General features: G+C 35.8%; 1 protein-coding gene across 1 annotated transcript in view; it reads right to left on the bottom strand.

Moving 5' to 3' along the window:
• FER (FER tyrosine kinase) overlaps positions 1-24,344 on the bottom strand; it is a 150,280-nt gene that overhangs the window by 15,044 nt on the left and 110,892 nt on the right. The window contains exon 17 of the mRNA XM_027880837.1: positions 14,144-14,267. Within this exon, the coding sequence (XP_027736638.1) occupies positions 14,144-14,267 (124 nt within the window). The remainder of the gene's footprint in view (positions 1-14,143; positions 14,268-24,344) is intronic.

The raw sequence follows: 24,344 nt of genomic DNA, 5'->3' as shown, positions 1-24,344 counted from the left end.
GGAAAAAATTTAAAGATACCATAGGTAGCATATGCCAGCTAAACATTCTTAGCAATGGACACCATTGACAAAGATCTACAGTAATCACTAATTTATAATTTTCTAATCAGAGAAAAAAAATGTAATTTGTACCTTACAATATCTTTTCTACTTGTAATCAAAGATTACCAACAAATGCTTAATGGCATGTTAAGTTATTTTAGAATTTTAAAAATAGTCAGTTTTGTAAGTGTCATAAAATAACCTAACACACATATGGATGAAAATGAAGCTGAGTAATAATTTATGAATTTTCCTACACAGCTGTGTAAGATTTCCAGTTAGATTACAAAAATATGTAAGAAATTTCATGTGGCTAACATATTGTAGAGAATTATATATAGAAACTGAAAGGAATAAAATTACATCAGTATTCTGTAAATTAAAAAGATAAGAAATAAACTGAACCACTGTCCTGCTTTTTGTTGCTATTACTTAAAATTCACAGTGCATTTCCTACCCAAAAATACAACGTACATAAATGTGGAAGAAAAAACGTGGCATTTTTTTTCATCACAAGAGAGAGAAGAAAGTGATGGAATTTTGATGGAATTTTAGTGAGTACCCGAAGTAGGAAATGTAGAAGAAACAAAAGCTGACACTGTGCTGATTAAGGATCACGATTATGTCTCACATGGATAGCAGGAGATGAGACAGGACTGCCATAGCTTCCGGAAACTGGATGAACTCACATGTATGTGCATATTTATCATGGTAAGATTTCATAGCTGGGATGAATCAAGGAATGGATATTAATAAGTTCAGGGGCTCAGAATTCAGCACCCACTGAACTCTATCCTTTTTCTTCTACTTAAAGTTCATGCCATCTCATGAAGTCATCCATTACATGAATGTCCTTCCCCTGGAAAATCTAGACTTCTATATCTAGCAGCAGCTACTCTGTCTCTGTTGAATCATGTTCACTCATATATAGTGTTGACTGCCTATGGATCTGGAAAGTCCCATTTCCTACAGGGATTCAAAGTTTATCGGAGATGCAGTAAACACTTTACTGTGCTTAATCAAAAGACAGGAATAGAATGAACTACTAGAAAACTATTGCAAAGCCACAGACTTACTCCCTGGCTATTATTCTGAAATATTTTCACACACAAAACCATTCTGTCATTACACTATGGGTATTCAGGGTTCTCTTTGCCTTTTAACATGTTACATTCATTTTAGCATTTGCTGCGGGAAAGGTCACAGAATAACCAAAGTTCAGCTAGTCATCTGCTAAACTTTTAAATCTTCCTGTTTAAAGAGATTATAGGTAAGCAATTTCTTAACAGAGAAGGTGCTGTAATACATCGCAACAAACTGAAGCTTCCTGTTTTCATTTGGCAGCTTTGTTAATGATCTGAAGGAAAAGTCAAACAGAAATTTAATTAGATTTCTAGATTATATCAAATCAGGAGCAGTTGCAAGGGCAAATAAATAAAAAGAAAGAAGGAGAGGAGAGGAGAAAAGGAGAGAAGGAGAAAGAGAGGAAAAGAGAAGGAAGGAGAAGAAGGAGGGGAGAGAGGAGTAAAAAGAAGGAGAATGTGAGAGGTAGGGAGGAGAAATGTCTGTTAGAAAACACAAGGTAAGACTTAACCTGTAAAACAGGAATTGTTATATTTTGAAAAATTAAGCCTACATACAGACATTCAGTAAAATACAAATACTACCAGGCAATCATGTAGAAAGAAAAGAGAACCAAAGCACTGAACTCTGATTAAATACAAGTAATAGAATTAAATCGAGCATAGCAAAATAAAAGCTAATTATCTGCTAGAGATTGTAAGAAAGCTGCCTAGGAAAAAATAAGAAATTATATTTTATTAATGAAGTTTCTTAATAAACCAAAACCAGTTAAAGAGGTGTACAGACCAATGTCTGCTTCAAAGAGATAGATAAAGTAAGCTAATGCAATTTTTTATTGACTTAAACATTAGAATTGTCAGATGCCTTCGATACTATCAGGCATATAGTACAAGAACAAAAATGTAGTGGTCAAAGTAGGAAAGACCTCAAGAAGTATTCATTTTCTGAATTAGTGCATTTGTTCATTTTATCATATATGAAAAGATGACTTTTTCAACCAGTCATATACATGCAAACTCTATCTCTTAAAAAAGGTTTGCAATATGTACTTTTCTTTCCACTTATAACATGAATTCCAAGTAGCTTAAAGAGCCTTAGAGATTTGCTTTTGCTGTACATGTATTTCAGTTTCAAGTAGAATGCATAGAATGAGGTATAGGCAAATTAAGGATGACATTTTTATTTCATGCAATAAAATAAATCAGGTAAGTGCTTCCTAGCTGCAAATTAATTGATAACTGAAGAGTATCATTGAAAAAATGCTTTTAAAAAATTTAAATTAAAAAAAAAATTAGTAATTGGGGAAACAACAACATTTCAAATGCAATTCACGACACAAACTGCTCATTTCCGCACAGAAAAGTGCAGATGTTGCCAGCTGGGTACAGGTTAGCTCCCACAACATCAGACTGAAACAGTTGGTTCTGAGTCTTCTCAGATTTCCATTACATGCAAGTTACAGAGATTTACTTGTGCTTAGAGGTAGGCTGGTTTCACATGTCAAACATGGTCCCACACTGTCTGCAGCAAAGCTATCATACAAATTTTGGCTTCCTCAGCTGCAGGCTTTCTTAGAGAGCACCATTTTGTCCTCATTCCTACCCATGCTCCTGTCAGCAGCACATCAGCAGCACATCAGAGTCCAGCTCCAGGTTTACACAACATCTACTGCAAGGGGCTCAGAACATGAGTAGAGGTGAACTGTGCAGTTTTAAAGAACAGGTTAAAATCATCAGAGAGAAACACTGGCTCGCTGTCAAGTCTAAAAGATTACCAAGCACTGTGCAAGTTGCTATAAAATACTCCTCAAAAGGGAATTGAAACACTTCAATTTAAATTGCTCCTTGATAGTTAAAAGAAGCAAACACTGCATGCTTAAGGAAAAAATATGTCTTTATATTTGACATAGAAAAGGTCTTCCATAACTTTTACAGTCTTCTAAGACTTTTGTCTGCTTCACTCTCTCTGTAGGTTATAATGCTCTCTTGTGGTTAGAGAGATACTTATTTACTTACCAACAACTAGTTTCAATTTACAACTGAAGTCCAGCAGTGTTACAGAAGATTATTGATATATATAGAAGTTAAAAAACTCCTTCAAAATTAAAATATATTAATAAATAACTAGGATTGATATATCTGTAACAATATTATTTTACACCTCAGTTTTGCTAAAAAAAGACAACAGCAGTATGAAATATTCTGTCATCTCAATTTTGCTATCTGTTTATCATACTCAGAATTTTCATGCAGGAACATGACAATCCCTGGCCATTTCAAGTTAGAGAAATATTGAACACAAATCTATGACAAGTTTTTAATCAAAGCAGTTACAGTAGCTGCCATAAGGCCTATTTGAAATATGAAATGGAGGTAAGGGTGGTCTAAATAAAAGAAAATGAGCAGGGAGTGGGACTTCATGATTCCATGTATGACCCTGCAAGGAGGATAAGAAACTAGTCCAGACAATCTTGTGCAAGAGAGGTTGGTCTGCACAAGCAATAAAGGGAAGAAGGGGTAGCTTTCTGAAAGTGAGTAAGAAGTCAGTAAGGTCTATGATTCCAATCAGGAAGGAGAGTCAACTGATTTGTTAGTGAGCAGGAATGGAGATTTTGATAACCAGGTAAGTACTAAGAAGCAACACTCCTAACAGGAAAGTTTAAAACCTTCTTTTTAAGTATTTGTAAGCTTATTGATCATACATACTGGTCTCCAAAATCTGAATTATTTCCAAAGCAGAAGCCTTTCAGATCAAGTATTTTTACTTATTCTGTTATCCTAACTCCTACATATAGTTTTTTAAAAATTGGGGCTTGGCCCTGATTTCACTCATCTATTTTTATTTCCAAGAAGCCATGACACTTGATCAAGTGTCCGACACCCAGCACTGCTAAGAGCTTTTTCTGTCAGGCTTGAATGACTCAGCTTAAATCTGTGAACAGCAAAATACTGTAACATTGATTCAACAGTTCTTAGAGCTCCATGTACCTTGATGATCTCCATCTGTCTTGCAAACCAGTTAACATGCCACTACAGCCCTCTTTGCTCTTTGCTGCTTTGCATCAGAGATTTTGAAGCAGCATTTGACAAAGAGTAAGTCCTTATTTCAATCAATACTCACAGTGATACAAAAATGTTTCATAAAAGCATATCCATGCACTACAGTTCCACTGAATGAAGTAGAAAGAGGCTGAGAACAGAGCAATGACAAAAGAGAACATAACATGCACTTAGTTTTTTGTATGTTTTATTTTACTCAACTGTGATTCCTTTAAGAGGGAGTAAATTCGATCAGAATATTTTTTGTGAGCGGTACCTATTGGAATTGAATTTACCTTCAAACTGAGTGGAACATCCATAACTTCTCCTAAGTTTCTCTTAGCTTTATGAGAAAAATGTCCTGATTTTCAAAAAAGACCAATGAGCTGGAAAACAGCCTTTCCTTTACTGTTTGATACATAGAACTATATGCCACCTATGATCACAAAGAATTAAAATACTCTTTTCAGTTGCATAAACTTTAAAACTAACTTATCTCATGAATGCACACTAAAACCCATTACCTTCTCTCATCTGTTTTTCACTATGCCCACAGCCACGTACCAATACTGAATATGACATGTCAATGATAAAATTAATGTAAAGCTCAGAGGCACTTCTGAAAAACCTCCTGAGGCACTGGTAGAAATTACATTAGAGTAAGGTATATCATCACTAGTTCTATCTGAAGAAATAGATGATAAACATTTTGTCAAATCCACAAAACAGGTGTAACCTAGCATGCATATATATGTGTATGTCTGTCTGTGTGTATAAAACTTAAAAAAGGGAAATATGTGTATTTTCCTCAGGAAAGAAATCTGGGAATTTATTATTCATTACCACAAACAGCCTAAGACTTTTTTATTAAAATGAAAGTAGTTTCCTGTCTGAGATAATTGTGGTACATTCCTCATTGGAATGAAGAACTAGTATAAGGAAGCGAATAAAATATTGAACCATCTTAGTGAAATATTTTCAGGAACACTGGTTAGAATTTTCTGCTGTAAGAAATAAACCAGGAAAAGTTCTATAACCTAAAGAAAACAGTGTACATGAAAGAATATTTCAGCTTTACTAAACAAACACTGACATAGATGCTTACCCTCTGGTCAACAATCTGTGCCCAAAGAACCACCCTATACCTCACTTCTGAGGTATACTGGTATAGTCGGCAATTGGTATAGTTGACGACATTCTCATGCTTCTCCGCAGTCCTTCTTCTGCTGCTTTTGTCTTATCCTATCATCTAATTCATTGTTCATCATCTACCACTAATACCTCCGTTACCAACTGCAAAAATGAAATGCTGCAGTCTACCATTCTTAGAAAGTAATTACATTTCACCCACTATTCTCCACTGCAACAGGACTATGAGAGTAGAGAAAATATTATTTATACCTTTGAGAAGAGTTATATGACTTTATGGCCAGCACAATGGCTTTCACAAACACTAGCTGCACATTATTTTTACCTTTGTTTCAATATCCTGTACTCTTATGTTGTTTCTTAATTAGAGAGAGCCTGTCGCTCTCATGCAGTGAGTAGATTTATTATTCTAAAAACATATTATTCAAATTATTTTACTGAATAATACTTGCAAATTCCTAATATTTATCAGCAAGAAAGTGGTATTGCAGTAAATACAAACAAATTTAACACAAAAACTTAACACTTAAAATGCTACAGTACATTAAAAAGAATGAAGAGTGTATGAAAATTTGCATGCAGTTCTTTCAGTCCCTCTTGCTTTATTCCTAGCAAAGCTTACTCATTTTTTAGGAACAAATTTTCTGTAGCAGGGATATATCATGAGAAAAAGATAGACTAATTCAACTCCACAATGCCAAAAAAAATTAGATATTTTTCATACTACATATCTCCAGTGACAAAAAAAAAAAAAATCTAAAGCTCCTCCTCTGAAATTTTGTATGAATTGTTTATAACCAAAGAATTTATATTAGCTTTTCTATAATTAGCTTTTGATACTTACTGTGTCTTCCCACTATCTATAAAATACTATGTTTTCTAAGAACTTTATTTTGGTTTTACATAGAACAACTGCCTCATAAGAATAAAATAGGTACACTTCTAAAAGAACACATCAAGTAACCATATGCATCATATACAATATTATGTTACAGTATCTCACAACATTCTGAACTTTGTGGTGTCCCTTTGGACAGTTTTATCTGATGATCCCTGGAACCCAAATGTGACTTCAGCATGGCAGAAAGACCTGAGCATTATCTGAGATTTCAGGGGACAGATTCACTGTTATTCACTTACACGTTTACGAGGAGAAATACCAGCTAGCTAGTAAAACAGCTGTGCTTTACCTAAGCAGTAACAAACCCCAAAATATCTCCTTCCTAACAAATTTTTCTTCTGCATATTTTTTTTTCTCATTCACATCTTAGCCAGTTATAAAGTAAAAATCTACAAGGGTAAGAACAATGCAAAGGAAGGGTATGAAATAACATAATTAGAAGCTCCAGACTATCAGAAACTAAAGGAACTTGAAAAAAAGTGGGTTTAGGGTCATTTTCTGACAAAGTACTATCCTTAGAATGGCAATTTTCCTTTATATTTGTATACAACTTACGCTCCTTGCAAGGATTTTTCATGTCCTTTCTTTGTGATGCCAAATCATCTACCCAGTCCGCTGTGCAGAGGAATCCAGTTCTATGCTCAGCCTCACTTCTTCCCATAAATGATGGGCAAATACCTGTAGAATTATCATCACCTCCCATCTGTAAACTACTCCTTGAGCTCACCCCCCAGTACTCTGATTATAGAGTTTTTATCTCAGTGATTTTCAGTCATCATTCAGGCATTGTGGTCTTTGAATGAGGAAAGCTGACCATTGCATTAGAACAACAATGTGGATTATATGGGTGCAATACTTCAGTTTGTTACTACTATAAAAATATTGCGGAACTTCTATCCAATATGAATCCAGTGCATGTTACTCTCACTTTCCCCGTGGCAAACAATGTATTAGGCTTTCTTTAATGAAAAGACAGAGCAAAGGGGCCAAGTAACATTAGCGGCCACAGCAGCCCTGAGATCTAAGGAAATCTTTGTCAGGACAGGACAAGACATCAGTTGGGGTGGGCTGGCAGGGACAGTCTGAATGGAAACCTTTTTCTGCTCTCATACCCAGTCCAAGGATTTCGTTCACCAGGGCTGCTGTATTAGTCTACTTCAGAAGCACAAAATCTGCAAGGGTTAAATTAAGATCTCAGGTCACATATAAGTTATACATAAATACAACACTTGAGATTCCCTAAAAATACAGTATAAAGAGTCAGCTGATCCGAATGAAGAAGTTACCTTCTAATGATAAATCCAACCTCTGCTAACTGAAAGATTAGATGTACCAAAACAGAAAGCAAAAATGGAACCGGTTATAAATTTCTAACTATTGTCAAAAAACCCCCAGATTTTCAGCTTCCCTGGTATTAGCAGTTATTGGTGAATTCTATTACCACATATATTTTTATTAAAATAGTTTATTGATAATATTGACATTACATTTTTTAAAAAATGCCTGAGTCTACAAAATATTTCAGCAGCAGCATGACAAACAATTTAACTATTATTATCTTTATCTTAACTCTGCATGACATTTTAAATCACCATGCTAGGAAAACTGACATATTGAAATCTCAGAGATCTGAAATAATTGGATACTTTCCCCATTTTATGAGGAACACATAAAAGATAATATTTAAGCATGCTGAATAGGAAGTACTAGGGAAAGTTTACCATAGTATCAGCCTTATTGAAGCTTTTTAACAGCCAATTCAAAACATTAATATAAAGAACTATCTTTGGCTGATCATACTGGATTACCCCTGATGCCATTCAGCTGATATATGGGCTGCATATTGTTTAGATATAAAATGGAACCTAAAGGAAATGTCAATTAGGCAAAAATAAATGCCTAAAAATGAAATGTTTTTACTGCTTTTTCTAAAGAAAATACAAACATGGAAAGAAAAAGATAATTTCCCTTTATTTATTTTATACAACAAAACTTCAATTTGCCATTCCAAAACGAGGAACAGCATAATCTAATATCCTATACTAAAATGGCCTCTGGAAACATTAATTATTAATATTAACGTTGGAACGGCCACAGTTAAACAACTTTCTTTTCTGCTTGCATGAATAGATGCCTTCTAATTTAATATTTTAAAAGAAGAGTAGTAAATGGTACAGATAATTGGTTCTGGAAATTCCCAGCGGCAAACAAAATCTGTCCTAATAGCAGCTAAATAAAGTACCATGTTATTCCTAAAGAAAAAAAAAGGCACCAGAACTTCCAGTTCTATCATTACTATACCAATCATTAATATAATAATTTGTGTAGTCCACTGTTTGTTTATCTAATACAATAACATGAAAAGCCACAACTCCAATATGTATTTCCTATATACTGTGACCAGTGACTCCTCTGGTAACAGGATTTCCTCAAGCATAATTCAGGAATATATGAAAGATAGCATGCTTCTACTGAGATGGCATGACATGTTGAGATTTACAGTGAACAAAAATGTATTCAGACCTTTCTTATATCACACTCTGACCATCCAAATCCATGCATCTGTTACTCTAATTACCAGCCTTCTGCAGCTACGGCAAAGCTAAATCTGCGATGGCTAATTTTCTTTTTATAGAGCTTGGGGTGAATTTCAAATAAAGCACACATCCAGTACAACAAACGAACAGAGTTCACAATGAAAAAACTGTATTCCTCTTCCTTTTATATTCTTTTGTTATCAGCCACATCAGAATTCAACAACTTAAGGAAACAGATAATAGATAAGAAGGAAGCTCAGTTTTTATTCAGAAGCAACCCTTCACCACTGTTCACCTCTACTTATGTTATAGTATACTTGGAATTCAATAATTGCTCTAATGTATTATAATAAGCTTAAAGTATACAATATTCATCATATTTAATTTCATGGGTTTGGATACTTATGTTTCACTTTTTTTTTTCTTAATACTTTCAAATCAGAATCATATGAGCTCACTAAAGAAAAAAAATAATCACTTAGCTCAAATAAGATTTCTGACAACCAGAAGTACTGATTCAGAACTGATTCAACTTGAACTGTAAATGCATTTCTCTAGAATCAAACCACATTTACCAGTGTGACAGTAGAAAAAGAAAGGAGAGGTAAATCCCTTGAAAATCTATTCTTAAAATCTGAAACCTGCTATGTAATACTCTAATACATATGGTATGCTGACTGAAATGTAGTAGTGTTCACCCACCTCTCCTAGATGACAGCAGCTGAAGAGCGCTGTATTTTAGTTAATAGAAGTTCAGCACATGGTAATGTGCCAATCAAGCTCCAAGTTTGACTAAAAATTATTTTATAGATGTGGAAGAATAAATTTTGGTGGCTTTTTCTTTAACACTATCTCAACATAAAGTGGCCTGTGGAAAGCCACAGTTCTTCATCAAAGTTCCCATTTGGGGTTTTAACTATAAACAGAATGGAAATATTTCTAATATTCATATTGGAAAAAAAAATGCTTTGAAACATCATTTTATACAAAGCAGAGATCATCTTATAAATAAAGACTGAAACTATGATTATTCATCACATTTATGGGGTGTTTCAACTGTGCTACTGACAATAATTCTCTGAAAGACTTATTAATTGAAGCATGATCAACAGATATTAGTACAGATTTTTTGATTCAGCAATAAATATTTTCCACGAAAGAAAGCTATAGAAATGGAATCTCTTTATACATGCAGTTCTGAATGAATCCTAAAAAGATCATTAATAATGGCAAATTAATCCTTGCACTCAACTTTGAAGAATTCATGTAGTTTACAGAAAGGCAAATCCAATCCACCAAAATGCAGTCTTTCTTCATAAGTCATCACTAGCAGAGAAAACTACAGAAACTACAATAAAGTTCTCGGGTATTGCAATTGGCCAGAAGAAAATGCAGTATTCAGAGAAACATCTTGAGACTCAGCTACTTCGGAATTGAACCAAAGCAGCCATTCCCCTGAGCTCTGGACTGCTTAGAGCCAGCCAAAAGCAGGCACAAAGAAGTATTTAGCTACTGCCTGCCACTGGATTTAGGTAGAGAAATCAAGTAGAAAGGTTGTTCTGTCTTCTTAGTAAGGAGACCTGCTCAGCTTTGGAGTTAAAGCATTATGCTCCTGCTCCCAGGAGACTCGAATGACTACTGAAACACACTAAACTGAGCGGCACCTATGCTAAGTTGAACAGGATCACTTTCAATCCTTCTTGTGGTATCTGAACTACTGATCCAGCAAAAAATGGAAGATTCACAGGACTAACTTGTATAGTTTTAAGTTTATTGTTACAAAAGAGTTATGACACTTTTTTCCAAAATTCTATACATTAGCAGCTACCAGGCTTGAAGGAAAAAACTATCTGGAAGTACAGCAGATCAGGTAAACTAGATCAGTAACAGGGAAGGAAGCCTTTTCCTAGCAATTTATATGTAATAAAATTAAATTATACATAGCTAATGAAAACTGTAGAAATCCTGAACTAATACCTACAGAGTCACGATTTCATAATATGAAGGTAAACCAGCCACTTTTAATTCAGTGCAGGGTTTTTAACAAAAAACAACATAGTGCATATACTACTACTAAGTTACCCTTATCTTGTGAAAGATGTCCCTACACATACTCTTGAATTAGGGTAGTTGCAGCTTCTCTCTTGTACTTCCATGAGATTGGTTTGAAAAATAAACATAAATTATGGACAAATTAATTCATCACATGCAAATCAAAAACTGGAAAAGAAGGCTACTCACAAATGCTTATTAAACTGAAATTATCACATGTCCATCCTTATCTTCTGTTTCTAATTAACAGAAAAACAAAACTACCTAAACAATAGCATATGGTAAAAATGAAAGGCAAGAAACAATTCTTCAACCTCATGTTAATTAAATGGAGATGAAATGACTACATTTTTCTCTGCTTGTTCAACCACTCCTTCTGTTTTTTTAGTAACATTTTTTCATGCAGCTTTTTTTTTTTAAGCCCAGTAATTTCTCTTCTTTAAACAGAAACAGAGAGAGCAAAGAAAAAGTGATATCTGTACACTGGAGGAGATGAAAATTTAGATCAAATAATCACTCAATAATCATTTAGATGCATTAAGTATCATATATCTGACAAGTTTTAACTTTGTCTTTGCATCTACAGAAAACAGCACAACATACACAAAAACAGAAAAAACAAGCAGTACATTAGTTGTTCACTCTCCCAACAACTGAAAGGCTAAGTCAAAGCGTAACAGCAACTTCAGAAATCCAGTACAAATTTGGGTAGAATTTTAAAATTATAAAGTCTAAGTGTAGCTAGTGCAGTTTAAATGATGAGTAACCTTCAGTTTCAAATTAGCAGGTAGTGAAATGTGCATGGCATTACATTATAGTCAACTAAACTACTAAAAATATACGTGGGGATTCTGAACAAATCTTTAAATCAACAAACTGAATACTACAGGAAGACAATGGCGTGAAGCGAAAAATTTTATTTTACCGCAATCTACGTAATAGAAACTATTTCCAATTATACATTACTGATCTTTAAGGAATAGTAATTCAAGTCTATGGACCCTTAAGCAAACTAAAGAACTTAGGGTTTTTTAATACTGCTTAGCCCATTTTCTCTCTATCAAATTCAGAGGAATTAGTTCATAAATAAAATAAGCACATGCTATGCCTAACAACATAAACCTCAAAAGAATCTTGAATATTGCAGAAAATAAGACTGGCAAACAAATTCTGAAAATTTATATCTTGATTTACTAACGTGTGTTTTACCAAAGTAAGCAGTTTTCTCGAACACACTATTTGCTTACTTGGTTGCACTTTAAAACTCCTAGCTTTATTCAGAATAGGTTTACTAAAAATTTTAATTCTGCCTTTAAGGAAAAGTGCTAGCTCTCTCTCATATCTCCTATGACAATTTGCGATAATAAACAAATTAAGTGAATATTTTGAAAGCTAAAAATAAGCAGGGAGAAAGAACTTCTTCCCTTCTTGTACCATAAGGTTACACAGTGTGTAACCCAGGCTGTGGGCATTGGCAAATCTATGGCACAGGTCAGATTTCAGCTCTGTTTCCTTACTTGAGAACTCTGTAACACATCAGTATTCAGCTTTCTAACTGAAAACAACGAAACAATGCAATCTTGACATGATAAGACAATGGTGCACATATCTGCTCTCTGAAATACATTCTCTGAACCACTATTAGCTTTGTAAACACAACAGTTGTTCCTGTTCACTGCTAACCAACTGCCAATGGATATTTCAGAGATACACTGAAGCTACAGACATCTACAGCTATTAGAACAGTACTATTCCACACAGATATGCAAGGACAACCTTTTTCCAGAGCTAAAAAAAAAAAAGCCAATCAATTTTTTCTAAAACTAATAATATTTTGCAGGCAGCATACCATCATTTAATGAATAAATACTGATTATTTTCCTCCCAGTAACTGCAATTACAATCTTTAGTTATCCAGCTACTATTTTTACCTTTGCTTTTCTAAGAAAACAAGAGCTCTAAACAGGCACTTCAGATTTAACACTGATCTGACAGTTACAGAAATTATTAAGCACTGGAGCATTTATGAGACTAGTGTAAATCACTAATGCTGTTACTTGCTCTGATTTTTATATCATTATTTCCTTGACAAACAGAGCCAGGCTGAACACATGACAGAATACTTACAACACTTTTCTGGAATTTCCCTCCGGGAATATTCCACAGTTTTAGATCATGAGTTAGTTTTTTTTCTCTCAGTATTTCATATACAGCATGATCTTGTTTCAATTATACGTCATGAGCTGTTTCAACTACCTTGACCTGCATAATTGCAACTGACCAATTCACTGTTGACAAAAATCTATGAGAAATGCCACTCAGATCTCCAATACAACTGTCACCAGAAGGGTGCTAAATATGAAATGGACTGATTATATAAGTGAGGTGGCACACAGTTCACCTAAAAATGTTCTACAAAGTGGAACTCCTCAATATTACAGGTGAAAACTTCTTCTTAATTTTTCTGTAAAGTGGATTATCATGTTTATATCTCACATTTCAGTCACAGCATTAAGCAGGGTATATACTGTGCTACTCTGAGAGGAAGAATAGGTGGAAACTAAGCACATTCCCTGTGATACAAGTGGAGTGTGAGTAATGACAGAGTCAAACTGGAGAAGGAACAAGAAAAAGGAATGGTAGGAACTGAAATAATATACTCCGAGAGTGTAATGCCTAATATTCTTCTGTATTTCAGAGAAAGCAGTCCAGGCAATTAATATTTTAATATACAGAACTTCAGTTCTTCTCTGAGGACCTCGCTGCCACCGTCCAAGCGTGCTTGGCCCTGGCAGATGAACCTCAGGATTAAAGGGTGGGCTCAGTCCCGCGCACACTGTGTCTCACCTAAAAAATCCAATGTGCAGGCTGGAAGGTGGAAAGACCTTCCCCGGTTCTTCGTTCGCGAAGAGACTGGCCATTATATACTATCTGAGAAACCAGTGGATTTTTCTGAAACACACTTCAAATGTAACAACTTCTTTGTTGGTCAGGCAAGTATCTCTAAATTTCAGACAAGACATAAGCCTCACAGATTGCTTCTTGCCATGATTCACTGTCACTGTATGAATTATGCTCCTTATAATGCAAATCATTATGGTGAAAAATAATTTTGACGTTGTATTAATAGCAACAAACTATAGAGATCAAATAATGTAGTACTTATTTTTACCCAAATTAACAGAATAGTTTTGAATTAGACAAGCAGTAAGTAATGATCTACTTTAGGAAAAAGTGTATTTTTCTTTCAAATTGCAGGGCTCACTACTGTGATAATAAGCACCACACACACTTAAACAGCTTGCACTTCCAATGAGCAAAGGTACAAAAATCTTCCTTACCTATGTATACAATTTTTAGATTCCAGATAAGCCATACCAGAGGCAGCATCTAACGAAAATTTCACCAACTGTTTGGTTTTTAGCTCATCCTTCTTTTTTCTTAAAAATGACAGGAAATCACCTCCTAGAAAAACAGAAAGATGGACAGTGAGATATGACTGATGGGATACTCACATTTCTCTCTCATTGGGTTTGCAACACCAAATAAAATGTAGCTGTTCTCCTCATCCCATCCATTTGAGGTTGGCCCAAGAAAAAGAAAGGAACCTACCTTTCAAAGTGTGTTTTCCCTTAAATATTAAATGCTTAAAAGTGAAAACTGCACAAAATGCTTTTGATATACCCAAAGTCTTCACCAGTGTACATTAAATACAGGCTTACATAAAAATTGTTGACAAAAACAATCGATAATTTGTGATATATCTTATTCTCTAATCACAGAATGATTGCTGTTTATAAAAACTGTGAATAAAGAGATCCTATCAAAGTGGTCCTACTAGTTACATGAGAGTAATTAATTTTTAATTGACCATTTGCAGCAATGTTTCTCAAATTCTACACTGCTGTGTTTAGAGGGGTAACAAAGTGTTTTACTTCTTGGGCAACAGTAACTGAACATCTGACACGGGCAATGGAAGGTGAACAGCTATTACTGTAACTTCACAGCCTTCTGCTTTGGAGGAACAAAGTTGTTGTCCTCTTGTCTAAAGAACTGAAGGGGTCAGCACTGAGGAATTCCAAAACGAAAACTGTATTAGTAAATAAGCTGGAGAGATATTAAACAAACACTGCAAAGACATGTTTGGATTGATATAATTGTATTAAAGATTTTTTTAAATACAATTTATTGTTCCAGGAAAATAAAACGTATTTCATTGTTCCAGTGTGCAGCCAGCCATTGCTCCAGTATTTATTTCTTTTCACTGAGGACCAAATGGACTATAGTGACTACCTTTTGCAATCATGCAGTGTTACACAATTTTATATACTGCCTTATTTTGCAATGTGAAATGACAATATATATTAAAATTTCATATGGGATTTTCTTTTTAGGAGGCCATTTCTATTTGTATTTCCTATTGTAAGAAATAAAATAAAAAAGTTTGATGTTACGAAGAGTAATTGTAATGCCCTTCAAACATGGAGTTGGAGTATCCCTTTACTCCCAGACTGGGTAACACAGACAGGACATTGCGAGGTGACTGGATGCCCTTGAATCTAAAACCATTTTGAAATACTCTCTGTTTTGCAAAATACAATTACACACATTACATTTTCAAAGTCCAACTAGAGTTAATCTTGGGATACTGAATTTTAAATTCTAATGAAACCTTGAAATTACAAATCACTACTGCAAGCTGGACTGGGTAATAACCACCTTTTCTTTAATCTGAGAGGTTACTGAAATAGTCTGATAACTGGCAAAACATAGATATTGCCAGAGAGAAGTAAGATAAACACTATAATTAAATACATGCCATTTTTTACACAGGTAAACAGAATTATTCTGGTTACAGCAGACAGTTAAAAATAATTTTTAAGCAATTCCCCCACCCAACACATACAACAAACTAATGAAAATTATTTTATTTATATACTGAGAACTTACTCTTCTGTACATAGGAATCATCTTTTAATTAGTAAGTATGATTATATGTCTTTATGAATGTGAAGCCTTCCAATCTTGAGAAACTATGTGTTATTTGCATGAGAGCAGTAAATCAAGGAAGCTTAAAAAAATCATATAAGACCATCTTAAAAAAAACCCTACTATCAGTCAAGCAATGTTTCCACATTGAAGACTGACAGTTTCTAACAGTTTACTGTAGGAAGAATTTAAAAGACAGATTAGATCAGTCTGACAGTCTGGGAAAAAAACCAAAACCAAACTAAAAACAACAAACCCTTCTCAATTTATAAAAATTAAAAGCTGCTATAACAACAACAGCGTAAGTCTAAATTCATATTCCTCACAATCTGTATAAATTTTTTGTACAAATAATTTCTTTCTCTCCCCAATCAACAGTAAAGCAATCTGTTCTCAACTAACAAGCTACTAAAACCAACAAGGTATCAAGAGAAAATCTAACCATATCCATTAAAAATTTTCAGAATAATATATATATTATAAATTTCTTTCCAGTGTGCTCAGGCAATCAGATTAAGATCCTAATCTTCATCAATTCATTTCTGAGTAAAGTTAAAAGCTTCTCAGATCCTTACATCAGAATATGTCAAACTCACAGAGCTCAAGCCTGAACCTTTCCAATGCAACCCAATACAATCAGAAAGTGATTTAGACTTGCCACTTTTCCTATGTGGAAATGCACTGCATGAAATTCTAGAGTTTTACGCAAAACCTGTAGAGTATACTTTGAGCTATATACAGTGTACTTGATGCCTATCACCAAAAACTAGTTTTAATAAAACTATTTTAAACTCTTTCAGAGTTTTCAGTAGCTGTTCTGTTTTCTTGTATCTGTTCTTGCAAAGAGATACAAAAATGTCTTTTAAATATTCTGTTCAATATGAATTCAAAAGTGCTGTTAGTTGCAAACAAAATAAAAGAGTCAAGTGATATTTACCTCATTCTGTATGAGATATGTCATGTTAGGCTACATCTGACTATCCTCAACATTGTGATACTAACATAGGTCTCAAGCATCTGTTCTTTACATAACAGAATTACCCTTCAGTAAATTCTGAATTTTACTGTGGTTAATGGTCCAGCTATTCATCTTCACAGCAAAGCATCCACATGAATACTTCCAAAGCTGAATTAAGAGGATTTCCCTGCAAACTCTTCAGTGTAGAACTGTGGCTACGTAATATCTTTATGTGCTTCTTAAAATAAGTTCAAATATAAAAAGCCCTAATTCACTATTTGCAGCACATACAGTCAGCGCATTATTTCCAGTATAACAGCTGTTGATAAAATAAAATAAACAGACCAATTAGACTACGAAATAACTGATACAAAACTAGCATGCAATGTTTTCTCTTGTATGTGGAATTTCCATTGCATTCTGCACAGCTACCTGTTAAACCAGTTAATGGCCCACAAGAGTACAAGGAAATGAGGTTTGTTCCAACAACTCTACAAACTACCAAAAAAATTTAGGCCATTCTAAATATTACCACCAAGCAGAAACTGACTGACTGCCTGTCTAATACAACAGAATTATTTTACTAAATACATGACAAAATGTAGTTCACAAGCAGAAGCTCCGTGACAGCAGCCTCATGGATTCATAAATGGATTCATAAATTCATGGATTCATAAATCCATAAATAGATTCCTGAAAACAGGCCTTCATGTATTTTTTTGTGAATGGAGACTATTTCCCATTATATGCAGAAATTCTGAGTGTGTGAAAATAACACATATCAGCAACTCCTAGTGTTGGCTGTATTTTACAACATAAACTTCATGTTGTACATTAAGTAGCCTCTCATGGCAAAAAACCAGTCCACTCAGCAATGCACACAAAAGTAAGCTAATGCTCTGCAAGAGAAAAAAAACCTACTTGTAATCTACGAGAAGAAATCAAAATACAAGCACCAGCAACGAAATATGTTAAATATGTTTACAAAATATTTAGTTGTAGCAATATCTGACTTAAATGGCATTTATAATCAACTACGACTACATAATTCAGTGTTCTCCTGAGCTGGTGCCAAGAATAGCACCCACCTACTTGCTCAAGTTACTCTTGGCATCATTTTGGTAACCAGTATTGACACTGAACATAATTGAAATATGTTTTGAATGATAATCCCATATCTTACGATGGGAAAACTCCCAATTAATTCATATATGGCTATATAGACACACATTGTTAATATATATGTTTATATGGGAGCCCCTGGTGGTCTAGTGGGTAAAGGCGCTGCACTGTCACTGCAGAGACCCGGGTTCGATTCCCGGTCGGGGCCCCTCCCCGGGCAGATGGAGCTTGTTAGCCCTGTAAGGCAATCCATCTACGTCCTGAGGACCTCGCTGCCACCGTCCAAGCATGCTTGGCCCCGGCAGATGAACCTCAGGATTAAAGGGTGGGCTCAGTTCCGCGCACACTGTGTCTCACCTAAAAAATCCAATGCGCAGGCTGGAAGGTGGAAAGACCTTCCCCGGTTCTTCGTTCGCGAAGATTGGCCATTATATGTTTATATATTATATCGCTACATAGTATCACACCATTTAAATAATGTTATAAATACAAAAATATTAATGTGTTATCACAATAGCAGTTATTAAGAATTAGGTGAAATGATACGTATTATTATTCATATATAAGTTTTAATACAGTGGGATAGTTTCCCTTGTTAAACAGCCTTCTTAATTAGTAGTTTGTACAAAGAGGTCACTTAATTCTTATATTTACACACACATTCACCATGCAGGTGCAGCATATGCTTCTGGTGTCACCCCCTAATGATCACCTAACCAAGGACAGCTCCAGGATTCAATATTCATAATTGTTTTATAGGTTATTGCAATATTATTGAAATTACTTTCTGCACCTCTAAGTATTTATAAATTTAGAGGATTTATATGATCAGGCTTTTGACTAGCTTATAGCAATTCAGAGTTTCCTTATTGCCCAGTATCTTGACTCCATATGTTATCAAAAAACAAACCCCAAACACAGCTACTTAAAACTATGAATTTAAAATAGTAAACATCTATACCAAGAAGGTAGTTTTTTAAGAAAGCAAGTGGTTATTTGACAAATAATTGAAATTGCAAGGGCTTAGAAATGCTGCAGCACTCATTTTCTTTAAAATACCGTGCCTTCACTTTTCAGTTAACAGATCACTTGTGAGCAATGCAGTTCTTCCACTTTTTTTTAATTCCTTCATTTTACATATGTAATAGCGGAAACTAATAAACCCAAGGTTTTTCAACTGCCTACAGAGTATTGTTTTGAAATCAATTAAAGATTCATTTTTCCTGTTAAGCAAAGCAAATAAAAGATGTTACAATCATGCAAAGTGTTGCCTTGTAATATTAACAATGGTAGCAATCAAGTCTCAGTTGAAATGCATGTATGTGAAAACAAAAGATTTAGTAAGAAAAAAAGACAATTGTAAGAATGGTGTGCATTAAGACCAAGGACACGAGCAGCAGCAACAAACAAGCACACAGAGAGAAAACATGGCTTGCACCAGAACTGCATTCTGGATGACTTTTTAGCAGACAACCTGTGATGAGACTGCACTAGAGATGACTCACTAGCACAAAACAACTGCACTATAATAAAATGAAGATGAGAAGAAGGTTGCAACACATTATATGTGCTATTTTACTTCCTTTTAACAGGATGACAGGCTACAGACGTATAACCAAAACAAGGAAAATATTGACAATTGTCAGCAGTCTTGCTTTAGATTTCAGGTGGATCAAAAAAGCTAGAGAGTAAAGCCAGTGTCCCAAGTGGCATAAATAACTGCCCAAAATCGAGTCTCTCATCATCTGTCAAAAAGAAACCAGAAATCATAGCGAGACATCAATAACTTGCAAGCCTTGTCTTCTGTGCTGCCAAAATAATGCTTCCCAGACTATCTGAACTCTTTCGTGGCTCTAAGGACACAGGACTATGAGTGGGTACATGAAACCTATTTCAGAAAGTAACTAAAAGGAAATCATCTTTCCCCAAAAGGTCTTCCATTTCTTCAAAAATTAATTCCTATAACTGTATGATGCTTAAAAATCAATAATCAAAAACATGGAAAAGGATTCCAGATTAGAGAGTCATGATAGTTGATATGAAAAAGAATGTACATAAAGAATAGGGGGTTTTTAATGTAAAGAAAAACAATGGGCTTTTTTTTTTTTTTTTTGAAAATGCAGAGACATAAATAGCTACCAAAAAAGCTGTTCTAGGCAAAGAAAAAATAATAATGCAAATACCCACGAATAAAAAAAAAATAAGATGCATGTAGAGGTTTTTGCAGCTACCAAAACACTTCACTAATTCTTTGTTTGGTTGTTTTCATTCAGTTTTCAAACAGATTTTTTAGTCTGTCTCTTTGCTGATTTTTTTGGTACAATATTGATAGAAAATAATAACAACATCAATGCCTAAAATATTTGAAGACATAAAAAGCAACCTCTAGACTGAAATGTTACAATAAAAGAAGACTGTAGAGGAGAGCTTTGGTTTTGTTTCATCAAGCAGAGAAGCTCTGAGCTGAAAGGAATTTTTAATTACCACCACCTACACCCCAAGGGAATCTGATTGTTTCTCCACAATATTCTTGCAGCAGGAATCCATTCAGCAAATAGGGAGGTAGAGACCCATGTGAATACATGGGACTAAGAATAAGGGAAAAGAGGAAGAAACGGGATCTGTATGTATTCACATGTGTGTGTACTGCAAGAGTGTCGGTGAGGAGAGGGTGAGGATGGACACATGGACAGAAGGAATCCATGGGAGGGTGCTTGGTTCATGATGTGCCTAACAAGAGAGAAGATGGTAGAGGAAGGCAGAAGCACAGCAACTTGCAGAGACACAAAGAGAAATGGAAGCCAGAAGCTTAGCCGAGTTCAGGAGGATAAAGTAAGAGGGAGACAAAAACTAGAGAAGCAGACAAGGGTCTGTGTGAAGAGAAACTGTAGAATAGGCAGAAGGTGGCTTTACCAACAGGTAATAATGAGAAGATAACTTATTTGACCAGAGGAAAAAAGAAGAAATGAATGGAATACAAAGCCAGACAGTTGCTATCACTGCACATTGTCTATTAAATAAGCGGAAGTTGACAAGATTTTGACTGATTATTTTTTTATGTATTGATTTTGGACAGTAAAGATTTTGACATGCAGTAAAGATTCAGGATCTGACTACAAGATAGAACAGTGATTTGAAATCTGCTGGAAAAAGACAGCTACTAAGGATGCATGATATAGCTAGTGGGGCAGATCATGCAAAACTTCACTTAAGTTTTAAGGGCAAGAAAGAAGCAATTATGAAAAAACCCTCTGTAGAGATCTCTGTAGAGATCTCACAGCCTCCAGAAACAGAAGAAAAAGAAAAAACCACACCAAAGTAGAAAATGCACCAGCTGAATCATACAACATGAAACAAAAAAGTTTAGACTTTTTTTCTGCATTGATCAGCATTCCAAGCCTATGTATAAAAACAGCAGCACTTCCAAGTCAGGAGGGCTAATCTTAGGTTCTGATAAGCCAATGTACATGTACTTCTGTTGCTCCTCGCATCTGCTCTTCTTTACTCTAGATGATAATTCCTTTAGTAGAAAAGATCAGATAATACGCATATAGTACATCATGCCAATAAATAAATTCTACATCTCAGTCTCAGCATTGAGACTTCAGTTCTAAGTGGGCCTGCTGGCTTCAGTGCATAACACAGAAGAAATACACAAAGTCAGCTGTGACTTGGTGCTATATCCTAAAGTGTCACTACATACAGAAAATAGCAATTCTATAGAAGTCAGTTAAGACTTAGTAAGTTGCTCCAGCTCCACCACAGCGCCAGCTACCAATGGATGTGTAGGTATTTCTACACTTTATGCCGTGTAGCCCTCTTTTCTGACAAAGGCCAAAAGAAGAGCCTGAGAGGTCAGTCAGAACACTGGGCTTTATTTGCAAATGCTTCTGACCTAACACACCCTGTGGAAGTAAAAACTGCTGTACGATACAGAAAGTAGCAATGGAGTCACCTTTCAGAAGAGAGAGAGTAACCCAGGCCAGATCAAAGTCAGTTGCAAGTAGGACACATGAACAGGCTAGAGAAGTAATCCTAGAGCCTGGGTTAAGAGTCATGCAATCCCTAAGGCTGGAAAAGACCTTCGACTGAATACCGCCATGCCCACTATGCCACATTGCAAAGTGCCAGGTTTACATCACTTCCAGGGATGGTGACTCCCCAAGAATGGTTACAGGCACTACAGAAATAGCTCTGCTCTTTATGAATGTGCCTGTGAGTCAGTGTAGTTGACATTAAGCAGTGCCGCACCTGAGCTAATAAAACCTGTCACCTCTGATTTGCTTCTGCATCAACGGCATAGGCAATTTGCATCCCAAATGATTCAGAACAAATCTGAACAGGCTACCTTACATGGAAGCAAAGATGGAAGTTTTGACCTTGCTGAACTCCACCTTGGAAGCCAGATACATATCTCTACATATAAGTTGAACATAACTGAAATCTAATTCCAGCAACCCTCACGTACTATTAGATTACTGGTTATTTCCACAGCTGTTTATATGTACAAGCATAGCTTTACCTGTTTCCAGCTGCCAGAGTTCAGAACATCCATGCATGTCACCGTGAGTTTAAATAAAAGGAACACACACCAACTGCCCAGTTAAATAGCGAGTTGCATTTTTGCAACCATCAAGTAGGAATTCTGTGGTGGCATCAGGAATGCAAAGTAGTTCTCCAGAGAAACATCTACAATGCATTTAGAACTAGAATGAAGAATGTCCATAACTGCCCAATGAGGTCAGGGAATCACACTCAGAGCAGATCACTGACAGAACTGACTAAATACAGTTTACAGGCACAGAATGGATCTGGAGACAAGAAACAACTCCTGCAAAACTGCTTAGAACTGTATGAGTGAGGTAAGGATCTGGTACAGAAATAAGATCTAGTTTTCATTGTATAAAAATACATAAGACTCACAACATATTAAATTAGCATAATGTATATGGTAGAGGAAGCTAAATTAAAACTCAACAGACAATATAGCTTCTTGAATTGCTTAGTTTTTGAACGCCTGACTTAACAAAAAGAAAATGCATTCAAAATATTTCTGGGATTATAACTTTAACTATTAATAGTTAGAGTGGCCAGTCTTCGCGAACGAAGAACCGGGGAAGGTCTTTACACCTTCCAGCCTGCACATTGGATTTTTTAGGTGAGACACAGTGTGCGCAGAACTGAGCCCATCCTTTAATCCTGAGGTTCATCTGCTGGGGCCAAGAGAGCTTGGACGGTGGCAGCGAGGTCCTCAGGATGTAGATGGATTGCCTTACAGGGCTAACAAGCTCCATCTGCCCGGGGAGTGGCCCCGACTGGGAATTGAACCCGGGCCTCAGAGGTGACAGCGCCGTGTCCTTAACCTCTAGACCACCAGGGGCTCCCTATTAATAGTTAATAAATGTTTGTATATATAGAAACCTGAAACAGAAAATAGGCTATTAACTTATTAAATGGGCCAACAGTTAAAAGGAGCAAGTCCTAATTAGAGCAGCTGGGACCAGTTCATCACTGTGCCGGTGTAACCCAAACTGTGTATTCTAAACCCTCTATGTCACTTCCCAGAAACTGTTAACAATCGGCCATTTGAGCAGCTGCCCAGAGCACACCTGACCCCTCAGGCTGTAAACTGGGTGTTAAGAGGCCTGTGAGATAAGAGGATATTCCTGTCCTCACCCCCAGCACTCACAATCATCCACTGTGGAACTGCCCGCCTTGGGGGAGGTGCTGGGCGTTCCTGCCTGAACCTGAGTGTAGATAATCTTGGGGTTTTGGGACTTCTGGAACCACTCGTGGGATCCAGAGGAGGACCAGAACCTTGACCAGACTCTGGTCACTCTCAACGGGACTGCGACCATCACTCACACCAACAGGTTCTTACTCTCCTTTTATTTTTGAACTCAGGGGGCACACGTGGGGCTCAACATGGGTGCCAACGAACACCATTCTGTTTGTGCCCCAGGGTGCCGGCTTATACATCTGGGGTTTTGTGGGTTAAAACCCATTGTTCATCTGTATAATTATATTTATTTTATTATTTCTTTTAAATTATAATTCTGACTTATAATCTCTTTTGAGTCGGGTTAATTTTTCCTGCCGGTTTGCCTTTAAACCAGTACAATGTGTAACTTCAAGCTTCCTTCCACTACCTTGAATCAAGCATTGGTACATATAAAGATATTTACATTGACTTTCAATCAGATAAATCCTTCCAGAGAGAGCTGGTGCAGGCATTATGATGGTGATTATCTTGACTGCTCGAGCAGACTCTTTGCTGGAGAGACAGAGAATCATAGAATCATAGAATAGATTGGGTTGGAAAAGACCTCCAAGATCATCAAGTCCAACCCCTGATCCAACTCCAATTACTATATCATGGCACTAAGGGCCACATCCAATCTCTGCTTAAAAACCTCCAGGGATGGTGAATCCACCACCTCTCTGGGTAGGCTGTTCCAATGCTTGATTACCCT

The sequence above is a fragment of the Empidonax traillii genome, unplaced genomic scaffold, assembly GCF_003031625.1.
Source record: "Empidonax traillii isolate 1590-97213 ecotype Southwest subspecies unplaced genomic scaffold, ASM303162v1 scaffold75:size1520028, whole genome shotgun sequence".
Taxonomy (NCBI): Eukaryota; Metazoa; Chordata; class Aves; order Passeriformes; family Tyrannidae; genus Empidonax; species Empidonax traillii.
The sequence above is the reverse complement of the archived record's forward strand: the minus strand, read 5'-3'. Positions and strand labels throughout refer to the sequence as shown.